Consider the following 15,626-nt stretch of genomic DNA (forward strand, 5'->3'; position numbering starts at 1 on the left):
ATATAAATAAAAATAAATTTAAAGAAGAGGTATAGGGAACAAACTAATAATGAAGACAAAATGGAATAGTAAAATATACTCAACTAATGCAAAAAAAGGCAGGAACAGAATAAAAAAGGAACAAAAATCAGATGGGACAAACAGAAAACAAACAAAAAGACGTTGTTAGACTTAAACCTAACCATGTTAAAAATTTCACAGAATTTAAATAATCTAAAACACTCCAATTATATAAAGAAATTGTCAGGACTAATAAAACCCAAATATAATCTGTCTATAGAAAACTTGGTTCAGATGTAGACTCAATACAGTTTCTAAATACAAGTTTCAGAAAGAAAATCTTGGCAAAATAAAACATGTTGAAGAAAAAACAAAATTAGCAGTATCTCATCATCAAAACAAAAATCAGAGAACCACTGCATTTTATGGATTGAAAAGAAACCTATAGAATTTGTGAACCAAACAGAAATAAAAAGACTAGCAGCTGCAGTCTATGCTGTTCATTATCTTAATGCCAGAAAACATATTGGAATGGCTCAAGGCTAAAGGGGCAAAGAGAAATTGTAACTACCAGCAACCTGCAAAAGTCTCAAACCAGCATTTTCTGTTCAGTTTGCAGCATTCAGACCTATAAATTATGGTGTCTACAATACTGAATACTATAATTAAGGTTGTACTGGCACTTCTATAGCAACCCTATGTTTTAATTCATTCATAACACTCTTAGAAAGTCCTTCGTGACACTGAGACTTCCTTACTTATCTTAATCTAAATGTGACTTTTCATCTTCCTAAAGTAAGAGAGCTATGGGAGAATAAAAATACCCCAGTTCAAAACGAAAAACCTTTCCAAGGATTAAACGAATACAATGGTACCCATCAAAAACATCCAACATGGCAAACAAGAATTAAAATTTCCTCAATAAGAAAAAAAAAATTCTTATGTAACCAAAAATCCACTTTATGCCAAGTTTGCTATTTGTGTGGCATAAATTTCAAGCTTACACATGACATAATGAAAGATCCTATGACTTAAATCAATATATGTATTTTTTAAAGAAACAGGTCTTTGTAACAATGTTACTTTCTAAACAGCTAACTAAAAAAGAGTCCTCTTTCTACTCTCTAATTGGAAGCTGTAGACACAGGTAGAAATTCAAGAAACAATGATTCTGTTCTCAAACTTTTAAAGCAAATAATAGAGTTTGAAACAAATTTATCTTCATTTTCATCTGTGGCTTTGGTTTTTTATTTCCTTTCCAATATTGTTTTTAAATCACTCGAGAAATTTCAGCTTGAAAACAAACCTAAAACAAAGTATTTTACCCTCTGATGGTTCTAAGACTACAAACTTTCTATGCCAAAATTAAAATCATAAACCACCCAAGATATATTTTTTCCTTAAAACATTCAAGGAGAGAAAGGTTTTGTCTCATTAGCCACATCAGTATTTAGTACAGTACTCAATAAAGATTTGAATGAACTTTTCAATTTTTCCTTCAAATAAATTAAGTACTAAAATAATAATTTTGTACGTCTTACCCACAATGAATAATGCCTGCTTCATATATTAATCTTCAGTGACTTCCGATTACTAATTATGTTGTTATATGATGAGCTTGACAGACAAATCTTTAACCTCTAAAAAGAATCCAAATTAACAGTACCATAATTCATCCCGACAGTCCTAAATAAAATTTCCAGAAGTCATCCTAGAATCTCAACTTCCCCCCTACATTTCCCTCCAGAATCTGTTCCCAGTTCTCCATGCCCACAGCCAACGACTTAGTTCTATCTAGTTCCCATCATTTTTCTAGATTATGGTAAAGTGAACCTAACTAATTATCTGAAATCCTCCAATCTATTCTTCCGCTCTGAAAAACCAGTCAACTTCCTAAAATTCAATCTAAAACTCAATCAAGTTGCTTACTAGCTTAAAATAATTCAATAGCTCCCTACTCTCTACACCAGTGGTGCTCAAATGTTTTGATCTCAGGAACTTTTACCCTCTTAAAAATTACTGAGAGCCCCAACATCTTTTTTGTATGTAGATTATATATATCCATATTTACCATATGAGAAATGAAAAAGTTGAAATATAGATTTTATGTATATATTCTTTTATAATTACTTTTAATAAATTTACCACATGTAATACTTATAAATGAATTATAAAATTTTAACTTTTTGTTTTATGAAAAATACCAATATTTTCCAAACAAAAAGAAAATTAGTAAAGAATAAAATTATTTTACATTTTTAAAAAGCTGGCCTATAGAAGATAGCTGGATTCTCATATCAGCTTCTGTCTTCGATCTGTTGCAATATCATATATCAAGTAGCCTCTATTCTATTCTATCCTCAAAATTCTATTCTATCCTCATAAAAGGATGATGAAAAAAAGTAAACTACGTCTTAGTATTATTATAGTTTAACATATATATACCCTGAAAAAACTTGGGAATCCCTGGGGGTCCTCAGATCATACTTTGAGAACCACTGGATGACAGTAAAATCCAAAGTCTTATGAGTTGCACAAAAGTTCATGATCTGAGAAATTTATTGAATTAGATAAAAAACAGATTTGAGGAAATTACCCACATTGGAGCACAGAGAGACAAAGAAATAAAAAATAAATAAAAATAAAAAATAAATGAAAGGTTAGGTTGCAAAGGAATGACTGAGAATGTCTAATATGTGAAAATCAAGTTTCAGAAGGCAACAGTGAGAATAAAACTGAATTAATATTCAAAGAAATTGAGGATTTTTCAGAAGTAATCAAAAACATAAATCCACAGACAATAAATCCCAAGGATTAAAAAAAGAAATTCATTCCAGAGATACTGTTGTAAAACTGAAAAACACAAAAGACTGAAAAAAAAAATCTTAAATACAACTAGAAAAATATACAATAAAATGACAACACTAAAAGGCAAAAACTCAACAGTAAAAATAAAACCATTTCCATAGTGGAATAGTATTTTTAATGTACTGAAAGAAAATAACTGCCAACCTGATATAACCAAATAAACTATCATTAAAGATTGAGAATGAAATAAAGATTTTTAGACAAATAAAAATTTAATGTACCAATTACTAATAAGGATATTAAATCAGAAATCAAAAACCTCCTCAAAATCAAAAGTCTGACTAGATGTCTTCACTGGTGTATTTTTACCAAACATTTAAAGAATTAATACCAATCCTTCTCAAATGTTTGAAAGAAAATAGAAGAGGGGGAAATACTTCAAACTCATTCTATAAGGCCAACATTACCTAATATTAAAAAAGACACCACAAGAACAGAAAATTATAGGCCAATATCCATGATGATGACCACAGATGCAAAAATCCTCAATATTAGCAAACCAAATTCAATGATACTTTAAAAAGATCATATACCATAACCATGTGAGATTCCAGAAATACAAGGATGATTCAACATATGCAAACCAATCAATGTGATACACATTAACAAATGAAAGACAAAAATCATATGATCATCTCAATAAATACAGAAAAAGCATTTGACAAAATTCAACATCCATTTATGATAAAAACTCTTAGCAAAATAGGTATAGAGAGGAACGTACCTCAACATAATAAAGGCCATATACGACAAGCTCACAGCTAACATCCACAATAGTGAAAAACTAAAAGCTTTTCCTCTAAGATCAGGAACAAGACGAAGATGCTCACTCTCACCACTTTTATTCAACATAGTAGTGAAAGTCTTAGCCAGAGCAATTAGGCAAAAAAGATATAAAAGGCATCCAAATAGGAAAGAAGAAAAATTATCTTTGCTTGCAGACAACATTATCTTACATATAGATAACTCTAAAGACCCCCTACAAAAAACAAATTGTTAGAATAAACAAATACAATAAAGTTATAGGATATGAAATTGATATACAAAAACCAGCTGCAAACTATTAACAAACTATCAGAAAGAGAAATTAAGAAAGCATTCTCATTTACAATAGCATCAAAAACAATAAAATACTTATGACTAAATTTAACCAAGGAGGTAAAAGATCACTACACTAAAAACTATAAGACACTGATGAAAGAAATTAAAGGCACAAAGAAATACAAAGATATCTCGTATTCACACATTGAAAGAATACTGTTAAACTGTCCATACTACTCAGTTATCTACATATTCAATGCAATCTCTACTAAAATTCCAATGGCACTTTACACATAAATAGGAAAAATAATCCTAAAATTTGTATGGAACCACAAAGCATCTCAAATAGCAAAGCAATCTTGAGAAAGAAGAACAAAACTGGAGGCATCAGATTTCCTGACTTCAAACTATATTACAAAGCTACAGTAATCAAAACAGTATGGTACCAGCATATACTGTTTTTTTTATCAAAGGAACAGAACTGAGAGCCCAGAAATAAATCAATACATATATGGTCAACTAATCTTTGACAAGGGCACCAAGCACACACAATGAAGGATGGCCTTTTCAATAAATAGTGCTGAGAAAACTAAATATCCACATGCAAAAAAAATGAAAATGGACTCCCATCTTTCACCACTCACAAAAACTAACTTGAAATTAATTAAAGACTTAAAAATAAGACCTGGAACTTGAAAACTACTCGAAGAAAATCTAAGGGAAAAACTCCTTGACATTAGTCTTGTCAGGATTTTTTTTTTTTTTTTTTTTTTGATATGACACCAAAAGCACAGGCAACAGAAGCAAAAGAAAAACCAGGTGGGACTACATCATATTAAAAAGCTTCTGCACAGCAAAGGAAACTACCACCAAAATGGAAAGTTAACCTATGGAATGGGGGAATATATTCGTAAAACGTGTATCTGACAAGGAGTTAACATCTAAAATATAAATAAAAAATTAAATTCATACAACTCAACAAAAATCCAATTTTAAAATGAGCAAAGGAACTGAGTAAATGTTTTTCTGAAGAAGATATATAGATAGCCAACAGGTACTAAAAAGGTGCTGAACATCACTAACCATCAAGATAATGCAAAGCAAAACCACAGTGAGATATCGCTCACACTTGTTAGGATAACTATTATCAAATAGACAAGAGATAACAAATGTTGAAAAATGGGAACCCTTGTATACCTTTAGTACATTGGTACTGTCGTTATGGAAAACAGTATGGCAGTTCTTCAAAATTTTTTCAATAGAACTACCATGTTATCCAGCAATCCCACTTTTAGGTATATATCCAAAGGAAACAATATCACTATCTGGAGGAGATATCTGCACTCCCATGCTCATTGCAACATTACTCACAAGAGCTTATACATGGAAACAATGTATTAGTGTCCATCAATGAATGAATGGATAAATAAAATGTGATACACACACAGGAACTGGAGTGTTACTCAGCTATGAAAAAGAAATCTTGCCATTTGTGACAACATAGATGAATCTGGAGGGCATTATTCTGAGTGAAATAAGACAAAGTAAAACTCATGTGTTATTACATTTATGTGAAATCTTAAAAGTCAAACTGATAGCTCTTTATCTCAAGTTTTTAATGGTATTTTAAAGTTTTGGTTTAGAGTCAACAGATTTTTTTTAAGTTTTTTAATGAATAATAAATATTATGTCTACCAACAGCCTTGCAAATGGTTACATTTATGGGGTCCAAAGATTTTAAAAGTTTACTTTCTAGGTGGTACAATGATAAATTTACTACTCTCTTTAGGTTGAAGAAGCTTTTTGCAAGACTTACTAACACAGTGAGTGGAGAAGCATATACAATCATGGAATGAAAGAACGTTGTAGCAAGTCTTGCCCCATTTTAGATGAAGTCCACAGAGGCTGAACAAGCAAGAATATGCAAAAAGAGAGGAGCGCATGGCTAAATGTAAATTACTACTAATGTTTTTGTTCTTGAGCTGTGTGCTGGGTCCACAAAGATTTATTAGATTAGGCTGGAGCAGACTAAACTAGCTAAATAAACAAACAAGAAAGACCTGGACCACTGGTGTTGATATGTCTTGAATCAAATTCTGTATCTGAAGTCTGAAGGAAAAAAAAAAAAAACCAAACAAACAGTTCATAGGTAACAAATCTGCAGGATCTAAAATGGGTATGAACTGACAACAGACGTCTCTGAGTCAATAGTGAAAAGTTCATAAATATTTTCTGAGTGAAATATCAATATATTAAAAATAACTCAAAGTGAACAAGGTGGTCTTTATTTTACCTAACACAACTTGGTCACGTCCTCATCAAAAAGAAATTTCTATAATTAGAACTACTTACAAAGATATATAAAGGCAGTATATTATAACTATTTTCACTAGAATCATACTCAAATCATTATAAATCTAATTGTCTTTTGTGGAGAAAATTATATAAAATTCTTAGCAATGCTTTTGAAGTAATGCACTGAAGAGTAAGAAATCAACTAATGCTGGTAGAATTAAACTTTACAAATTAAACATAACTTATCAAGGCACTTAGCAATATTATATTTTTGTAACGATCTTTTCTGAATTAAACTTCAGATTACTAACTTCTAAATTATATTCCCATTAGTATTACTTTTAACGGTTTAATATCTATAACTCTTAAGGGCCCCTCCATTTAACATACCATCCCACACTAATTTTTTTTTAGGAAAAAAGTCTTCATTGTGATTCTATAATGTAATAATTTGAAATAATTTATTCAGTTTTACAAGTACATGTGTAATTTTCTAACTTTATTTTCTACTTTATTAATCATGCTTAAAACAAGAAAATAAACTGTTAAAAAAATGTGTTTCATCTATAATCTTCTTACTGAAAAATAAATTCCAATCACCAGCATAAATTCAAGTACTACTCTCCAAGGGTATACGCTGCTGAATAATTTGTCCAAATGAAACCTACAATTCTCAAAAATCCTTTCTACCTCAAAATTTTAAACATCTGTAAAAATTACTTGTTTTGAGAGTGGTTTACAATCATAACACTTTGACCTTATGCTGTACACACCACCAAAGTCTCAAATGCCATACAAGAAGGAAATCTGATCATTCCTGCAGTAGCCATCTGCACAGTCCAATATCAAATATTAGTTCTAGGTGGCACTAAGTCATGTGTTACAAATCTTTTTCTGCGGACTTTATAATTAGTTGTAATTTGCCTTTTCTAAAATGTGTTTCTTATGGGACATCTGGCCTTGAAACTTTCACCTTCCCATTGAAAAAAGTGTCTGGATTCTTTTTCTGGTAATATGGAACACTGCATGGGTGGCATAACCAAGACCAGACTTTTATAAAAAATTAAATTCCAAGAACAGATGATAATTAAGAATCATTTAAGTATTATCAAATACAAATGTAAAATAAAACTCTGTTGCAATATAACTATCTATAGATTATTAAATCAATCTACCAAATATTTAAAGTTCACAAAATAAATTTTCATGGGAAAATATAGCATTGATATTCTTACTTCCAGGAACTATATTAGTTAAGTTAAATTGGGTAATCCAGATTTAAATCAAAGATTTCATAAAAGAAAAAAAAAAAATTTGAGTTGATATGACACTCAACATATCCACTTAAAATAGAAAATGATTCTAACAATTCATAAATAATCTTAACTAATTTCACAGAGACTTGTTATATTTATAAGGATACACTAATACTGCCTTAAGGTGCTTATGAAAATAGTCAATTTACTAATTCTCCTCAATTCATCTGGTTCCAGAAAGCATTCCTTAAAACAGAAAGTTAAATGTGAGTTAAGGAAAAAGTAATAAAAACAAACGACAGACACTACTTTTCTGCAAGATGAAAATAGAAAAATGCATCACAATTATGCTGCTGTCCAGACCTATTTTTCTAGATTAGAAAAATTTTGGTACAAACTCCTTAAAATCAATATTACATCTTTATAAAAAACACTAAAAAGAAATATGATAGGTCAGAGAATAAGTCAGAAAAAAATCCATTTCTGATGCCAAAACTTCAAAGACAACAATAAAATTTGGTATATAAAGTCAGATTCAATATATTTTTATCTTCTCAAAAAATAACTTGAGAAGTTGTCACCTTATTTAGAAATGTCATGTAAATAAAAAATCATGCAGTTACTTTGCAAAAATTCAAAAACCTTCGCCTGAAAATTGGACACAATTAGGCCCCACCTATAATGAATATATAGATAATAAGCAATCTACATGATCCCTATGAGGGCTATGATCAGATAAGTGAAATCAGTATTAAAATATCCCTTAGGACATTTAATACAAATTTAATAACACCCTTTTGCAATTAATTGTGTTACTTCAATAGGCATGTAAAAATAATTAGTATATAAGATTAATTTATATAAAAGTTGACATATCCCAAAAGTTAAAGAACTATCAAACACTAATAACTATAAAATTGGTTAATATAAACAACTAGTTTCAATAATTTCATACCTGCATTCCATCTTTAAGTTTCAAAATGCATTCCATTGTGTTGATGGTAATCACCACTGATTCCGAACCCAGTTTTGTCCATGGTACATGGATCCTCAATTCATGAATATGTCCACTTAAAAAAGTGAAAGGTAATTTCAATTCCTTAAAACACAAATATTAAATAAAAATTAGTAAGTACTTAATCTTTTTTTCTAATATTCAAATTACTTTCTTAAAAGAAAAATGAAATCTCCAACACAAATACAGTTTAAGAATTATTGTTTGTCAAAAAGTAGCATCAAATACCTTGTTAAACTACAAAAAACTAATTGTGCAAGTTATATTTAACAAGCTACTTAACTTGTCTAGGCCTCAGTTTCTTACTCTGCTGAATGGAAATAATATACAATACCTAGGACATGACAAAGGCTCATATATAGTAGTGGTGGTTGTAGTAACAGTAGTAGAGAGAGAGCAGCAGTATTTGAGATAACTGCAATGGTATGATGTTTAAAATCTCCACTAAAAATATGTCCTCAAAATGTGTTTTAAACTACAGCTAGAACAGGATTGTAAGGCAAGTTGAACAGGGAATTGAAGGTGAGACAGGAGAATGACCTGACAAAATAAAAATTGATCAACCTTAAAAAAAAAACTTACTAAGCTTTACCTAATTAGAGACTGTACCTGGATACTATTTGGTCATAAATCTGAAATGTATTCTGAATGTTTTTCATTATTATTAGAGAGAACGTTAAAAATTAAAACATAACTATCACTACGATCACTTTATACTAACTCATTTCACTTTCAAATAAAATTTTTGTTACAAATCAACAAAGGAAAAAAATAAATTGTATTTAGACTGTATTTCAATCACATTTTTACAGTTATTATAACTGTTTGTGAAAATTAAGATAATTACTACATTTATTCATTCATCCAACAATTGCTTACCTACTTTTTAGCAAAATAGTAGCAATACAGCTAAACATAGGCAGTATGGTAAAGTGGTTAAGACCAATAATAACTCTGGAGCCAGCACACATGGATTTAAATCCTACCTAGTAGCCCAGTGACAGTGGGCAACTTGTATAATGTATCTGTGCCTCAGTTTTTTTATCTGTAAAATTTGGATAAGAACAGTATCTTTGAGTCTACGGCCATGACACCCTGAATGTGCCCGTCTTGTCTGACCTCAGAAACTAAGCAGGGTCAGACCTGGTTAGTACTTGGATGGGAGACCACCTAGGAATACCAGCTGCCGTAGGTGTTAAAAAAAATAATAGTACCTTTGAGGATTAAACTAATTAACTTGTATAAAGTACTTACAGCACTGTCTTCCTTAAAGAGCAATCATTATTAAGATGCTATTATTATTATTACAAATATATGGGCCTAATGTATGTTTTTGCAAGTTTTTCTAAAGAGCAGAATACTAAAAAATCTATTTCTACTACTCTAGTCTAATCAAATGCCATGATTTTTAAATATTTTTCATTATTACATTAATTTTAAAGATGCAATAATTTCAAGCATTAATCAACTGGTACAGATTATAATTTGTTCCATGTCCATAACAAAGGCAATATTTACTGAATATTTACTCTGTACCAGGTACTTTTCTAAGAACTTTGCCTTGCATACAACAATGTTTATAAAGATCCCAAAATGTAAATACAGATAAAGAATATGAGACATGGAAAGGTTGAGTAACTTCCCGAAATGATTCATCTAGGATAGCAGGACTCAAAACTGGAAAATATGATGCCAAGCCCTTGCTCTTAACCACAATTATACTGCATCTATACTTCCATTACAAGCACTGAATGCCTTTCCAAATGCATCTATCTGGACAATGAACCAATGATATTTCCACCTCTACCACTCCCTGATTTATATAACAATGATATACTTGTGAAATGGCTCAAAGTTGCAATCTATGGGCCAAACTAGATTTTCTCAGGGAGAAGTTAAAAGACACATGAATCAAATTTAAGACCTCAGTATCATCAGAATGCTACTAATCAACTGAACTATTAACCAAACAGTAACACAAGAGGCAGCAGTCTACATTAGAACATGAAATTTTGGACCACATTGCCAACATGGGAAATCCGAATGAAGTTAAACACTTATTAATCATCTGACTATAAGCAAGATTGTTTCCATTTCCTCATTACAGACTTGTGATAAACACATGAGAACACATATACATTTTATCAAAGGCAAACAGATGGATCCCTAAGATAAGCACAATAAATGATTTCCTTCTCATTCCCTTTCCTTCTTAAAATACATCCTAAAACTTAAAATTTTTTATTCATTTGTAACTATTCAAAAATACACAATACAAAATGCATCCCTAAAACCAGAACATCTATGACTATTCAAAGGACATTAGTAGCAAAGAATTTAAGAAGAGGGTTGAATAGCTCTCAAAGATCTAATTCTAGGTAGGCTATTACAAAATATTCTAACGTGGAATAAAGGGACACTTTAAAAGTGAACATAGGCAACAAAAGCAAAAACTGACAAATAGGACTAATTCAAACCTAAAGAATGAGAGAAAATATCTGCAAACTATCTCTGTAATAAGCTGTTAATATCTAGAATACATGAAGAACTACTACAACTCAACAAGTAATCCAAATTTTAAATGGATAAAGGACTTGAAGAGACATTTCTCAAAAGAACATACACAAAATGGCCAACAAGTATACAAAAAGATATTCAACATCATTAATCATCAGAGAAATGCAAATCAAAACCATAATGGCTTATTATCTCTTACCTGTCGGAATGGCCACGACCAAAAATAAAGTAACAAGTATTGGCAAGGATGTAAAGAAATCAGAACTCTTGTACCCTATTGATGAAAATGTAAAATGGTACACTATTGAAGAAAACTCTATGGGGGGGGGGGAGAATTCTCAAAAATTAAAAATAAAACTACCGTATGATACAGCAATCTCCGTTCTGAGTATATACCAAAAAGAACTGAAAGCAGGATCTCAAAAAGATACTTGCAAAACCATTTCCATTACAGCATTATTCACAATGGCGTAGCGTTGGAAGCAATCGGGCCATCAAAAGATAAATGGATAACAAAAATGTGGTACATACATACAATCAAATATTATTCAGTCTCCAAAAAAAAAGGAAAATCTGTCCTAAGTTACAACATGAATGAACATTGAGGACATTATGCTAAGCGAAATAGGTCAGCCACAAAAAGACATATATTACATGATTCCATTTATATGAGGTATCTAAAGGAGCCAAATTCTCAGAAACAAAAAATAGAATGGTGGTTGTCAGGGACTGGGGGAAAAGGGAATTCTCTAGTAGGCACAGAGTTTAGGTTTGAAAGATGAAAAAGATTTGCTAAGCAACAATATACATATAATTGATACTACTGCAAACTTAAAAATGTTTAAGCAGGTAAATTTTATGTGGTTTTTACCACCAAAACATACATACATACACACACACACACACACACGCACACACACTTCAAGAATTGTAAGTTAGGAGCTTGGCAAATCTCCTCAAAAAGCAATGACAAAACTAGGCAAAGTTGTCGAAACAACCAAAATCTCAGAAACAATAAGGAAAGGCTAGCCTGAAGTCACAATATTAGTACAAACAACAAAACAGAAGCCAAGCCAGAAAATTAACAGAAAGATCCAGAGAACAAGACAGCCAAAGATGGCCTTGCTATTACTTCATATATCCCTGGGCGTCTGAAAAGCTAGCTGTATGTGCCAGGTTGTGCTTAATTAGAAGACAACAGAGAAGGCCCTAACAAGCTACTCATTCATTGTTGACCAAGAGGCCCTGTAAACACAGTAAGTAAAAAAAAAAAAAATGAGTCAGACTTGTAAACTCCCTGAACTTTGAAAACATTATCCAATACATACATACATACATATATACACACACACAAACATACATACATACATATCCCATATCAAAGAGCAAAAGCCTTACTGGTTAAACAACCTCCAACCAATCACTGGCTGACAACTAAGTTATAGTGACCCAGGAGTAATGCATAAGAAGCCGGTCCTAAAAATAGAAAGAATTGGGGGTTTGCAGGGGAGACTGAGCACAGACATCAGAGACCACACACTGCAGGGAAATAAACACCACAAGTATAGTCCAGGCAAGTCACTAAACAAATAAACCAAGAGTAATAACAACTATCCCCTGGAGAGAGGAAATCAGAATTCAGAGTTGCTGTAAAGTATAACCCAAAATTACTAGTTTTCAGCAAAAAATTATGAAATGTGAAAAGTATACAAAGTAATCAACAGAAACTATCTCTGAGGGTGTTCATATGTAAGACCTAGTACACAGAGACTTCAAAACATCTATTATAAGTACGTTCAAAGAAAAGAAAAGATATTTAAATAATTAAACAAACATACAACAACAGTGATCATCAAATAGAAAATATCAGTGAAATAGAAATTACAAAAAAGAATCAAAGAGAAATTTAGGAGTTGAAAAGTACAATAAATTAAATGGAAAAATTCACTAAAATTTGAGTTCATCATCAGATTCGAGTTGGCAGAAGAAAGAATCAGCAAATCAACGCCCAGAGACATCGTAGTATAAATCTTAAAAGCCAAAACAAAAGAAAATCTTGAAAACAGAAAAAGAAAAGCAACTTGTCACATACAAGGAAATCTTTGTAGGTTAACAGCTAACTTCTCATTACAAATAAAAGCAAGAAGGCAGTGAAATGACATATTCAAATAAAATAACTGTCAACCAAGAATTCTATATCCAGCATAACTATCTTTCAAAAATGAAGGCAAGATAAAGGTAAACCCAAATAAACAGAGACTGAGATAATCTATCGCTAAAAAAATACTAAAAGAATTTTTTCATACTGAAAGGAACACCAATGGTAAATCAAATCCAAACAAGCAAAGAGCACCAATAAAAGAAAATAATGTAGATAACTATTAAAGGATAGTATAAATGTATTTTTTCTTTCTCCGAACTGATATAAAAGGCAACTGCATAAAACAATAATCATAAAATTGTACTGCTGAGTTTCTAACATAGCACAAAGGAGTGGAAAGAAATTGAGCCATAGTGGAGAAAGTTTCTATATTTTATGGAATAAAGTTATCGTTAATCTCAAATAGACTGTGATAAGCATGTGCATATTGTAATCCTTTGAGCAACCACTAAGAAAATAACTCAAGATGGGGGTCAAGATGGAGGGCAAAGTAAGAGTGGGATTCACCTCCACTCAGGACCACAGTAAAATTACAACCAAATTATAAAAAAAAAGTGAAGAACCACCTGAAGTGTGACTGATCATAACACACACATCTGAGGATATAAAGAAAAAGCTACATCGAGACCAGGAGGATGGGTGGAAATACAAAACGGGCTGGCCCTGTACCCAAGCATGGTGGTGGAGCACCAGGAGGGAGGGAGCAACTGGAGAGGCCCCCATGAAGGAACGAGGGGCCCTAGCCTTACATAGTGGCTCCCCAGCACAGAGTTCTAGCCCCAGGAAGAAGAGTTTTCACAAAAATCTGTAAAAATCAGTAGGGGTTCCATCCAGGTGAGATGAAAAGAAACTAAAACCCCAGACATTCCCCTTAAAGGGCAGACACATAGACTCATTCGCCTGCAGACATGCACCCTGGACATGGACGAAGGGTCAGGAGCTCAGGAGACACAAGAGACATACAGGGAAAGACAGAGATGAGTGGTACCGAAGCAAGGGCTAGAGGGACAGCCGCCATTGTTCCTCTGTCCAGCCTTCTCTGGGGCAGTCTGCAGACAGGCAACGACATGCCTGTGTTGAACCCTCCCCCCACACATTCAATTCTGAAGTTGCACTGGCCCGATGAGACTGACCCGCCGCCTCCAACTCACAAAAACTCACGATGGGACTGTTGCTGGGAAGCCACTCCCACCCTGCCCCTTCTTGGGGCTGACCATTCTATGCAGGCACATTTCAGGGGAGACACCCTGTGGCTGATCACTGCAGCCAGCATGAGCTACAGTAATCTCTTCAGCTTATCATGGGACCTGGCGGCTCAACACAAACAGCAGCTGGCCTCACTGTGATCTGTAACTTTGCGGGTGCCCACAGACAGAACTGGCAGCAAATCTGATGTTGTACTGGCCTAACAGTTCAATGTCTCCCTTAAACTCTGCCCCACCCAACCCTCAAATTGCTCCAGGCAGGCTACTGCCTGGCAGTGGCTCCTACCCTGCCCCGTCCCATCCCAGGGCTGGGCATTCTGTGTAGGCAATAGACCTTGGCTCAGGTGGCCCACACAAGGCCCATGCATTCTGGGATAGACTTTCAGTGACAGGCCACAAACCCTGCCCTGAGCTACTATATTTCTTGAACAGATCTCAGGTGTTTGTAATCTCAAGGTAAGCAGCAGTTGGCAATCTGTGACTTTTACAGGAAGCCAGAGAGAAAAAACTGGCACAAAAACTGACACTGCAGTGGCCAAGAGAAATCTGTTAACTATACTCCAGTGATTCCCTGAGTCCCTGCACCACCAAATTCGCATACCACACAAAACCCCACAAAGACACTTCCAGCTGTGGAGTCTTAAGGCCAACTGGCAGGCAGCCTCAGGCCTTGAGGTGCACTAGTAAGCTAAATCGCCCCAGGCTCGGTAATGAGGGTAACCACACCACAGTATGCAGTGTAGTCTCTCCCACTTACCTTTAGATCTAGCACAGGCAGCAACCATCCACAGATCGCTTTGTAGATCCTACCAGGTAGCCTCAAGCAATCAAAGGCAGCTTCTGAACTTGGCCTACTTGGAAGCCATTCCCAAGGGGCCACAGAACCAACACACTTGGAAAGCAAAACTTGACTAGATCCATAAGTGGTACACCCAAAGGATGGTTTCAACAAGTACACAAGCCTGCTGGGTAAATCCCATTCACAAAGGTCAGCCCTCCAACGGCAACGCATATCCTGTGGGTATGGCCAATCCTCACAGTCAGCCTGAGAGCTAATCCCACAGACTGATATGCTAACAGCAATCAAGGCTCAGCTAAAACAAGAAAACACACACAACCCATACAAAAAAACAAACCCGGAGCTGCTGGAGCAGGTGATTAGGGAGGTTGTAACACCAGGCCGCAAAGCACACCTACTATATAAGGCCATCTGGCCAAGGCTGGGAGATGCAACAAATCTTTCTAACACAGAAACAAACATGGAGAGG

General features: G+C 33.6%; 1 protein-coding gene across 1 annotated transcript in view; it reads right to left on the reverse strand.

Moving 5' to 3' along the window:
• Positions 1-15,626, reverse strand: part of VPS13B (vacuolar protein sorting 13 homolog B) — a gene marked incomplete at its 3' end in the record, with an annotated part of 647,903 nt that overhangs the window by 619,922 nt on the left and 12,355 nt on the right. The window contains exon 3 of the mRNA XM_025050073.1: positions 8,416-8,559. Coding sequence (XP_024905841.1) covers positions 8,416-8,559 — 144 coding nt within the window. The remainder of the gene's footprint in view (positions 1-8,415; positions 8,560-15,626) is intronic.

Source organism: Pteropus alecto, unplaced genomic scaffold, assembly GCF_000325575.1.
Source record: "Pteropus alecto unplaced genomic scaffold, ASM32557v1 scaffold164, whole genome shotgun sequence".
In the NCBI taxonomy this organism is placed as follows: domain Eukaryota; kingdom Metazoa; phylum Chordata; class Mammalia; order Chiroptera; family Pteropodidae; genus Pteropus; species Pteropus alecto.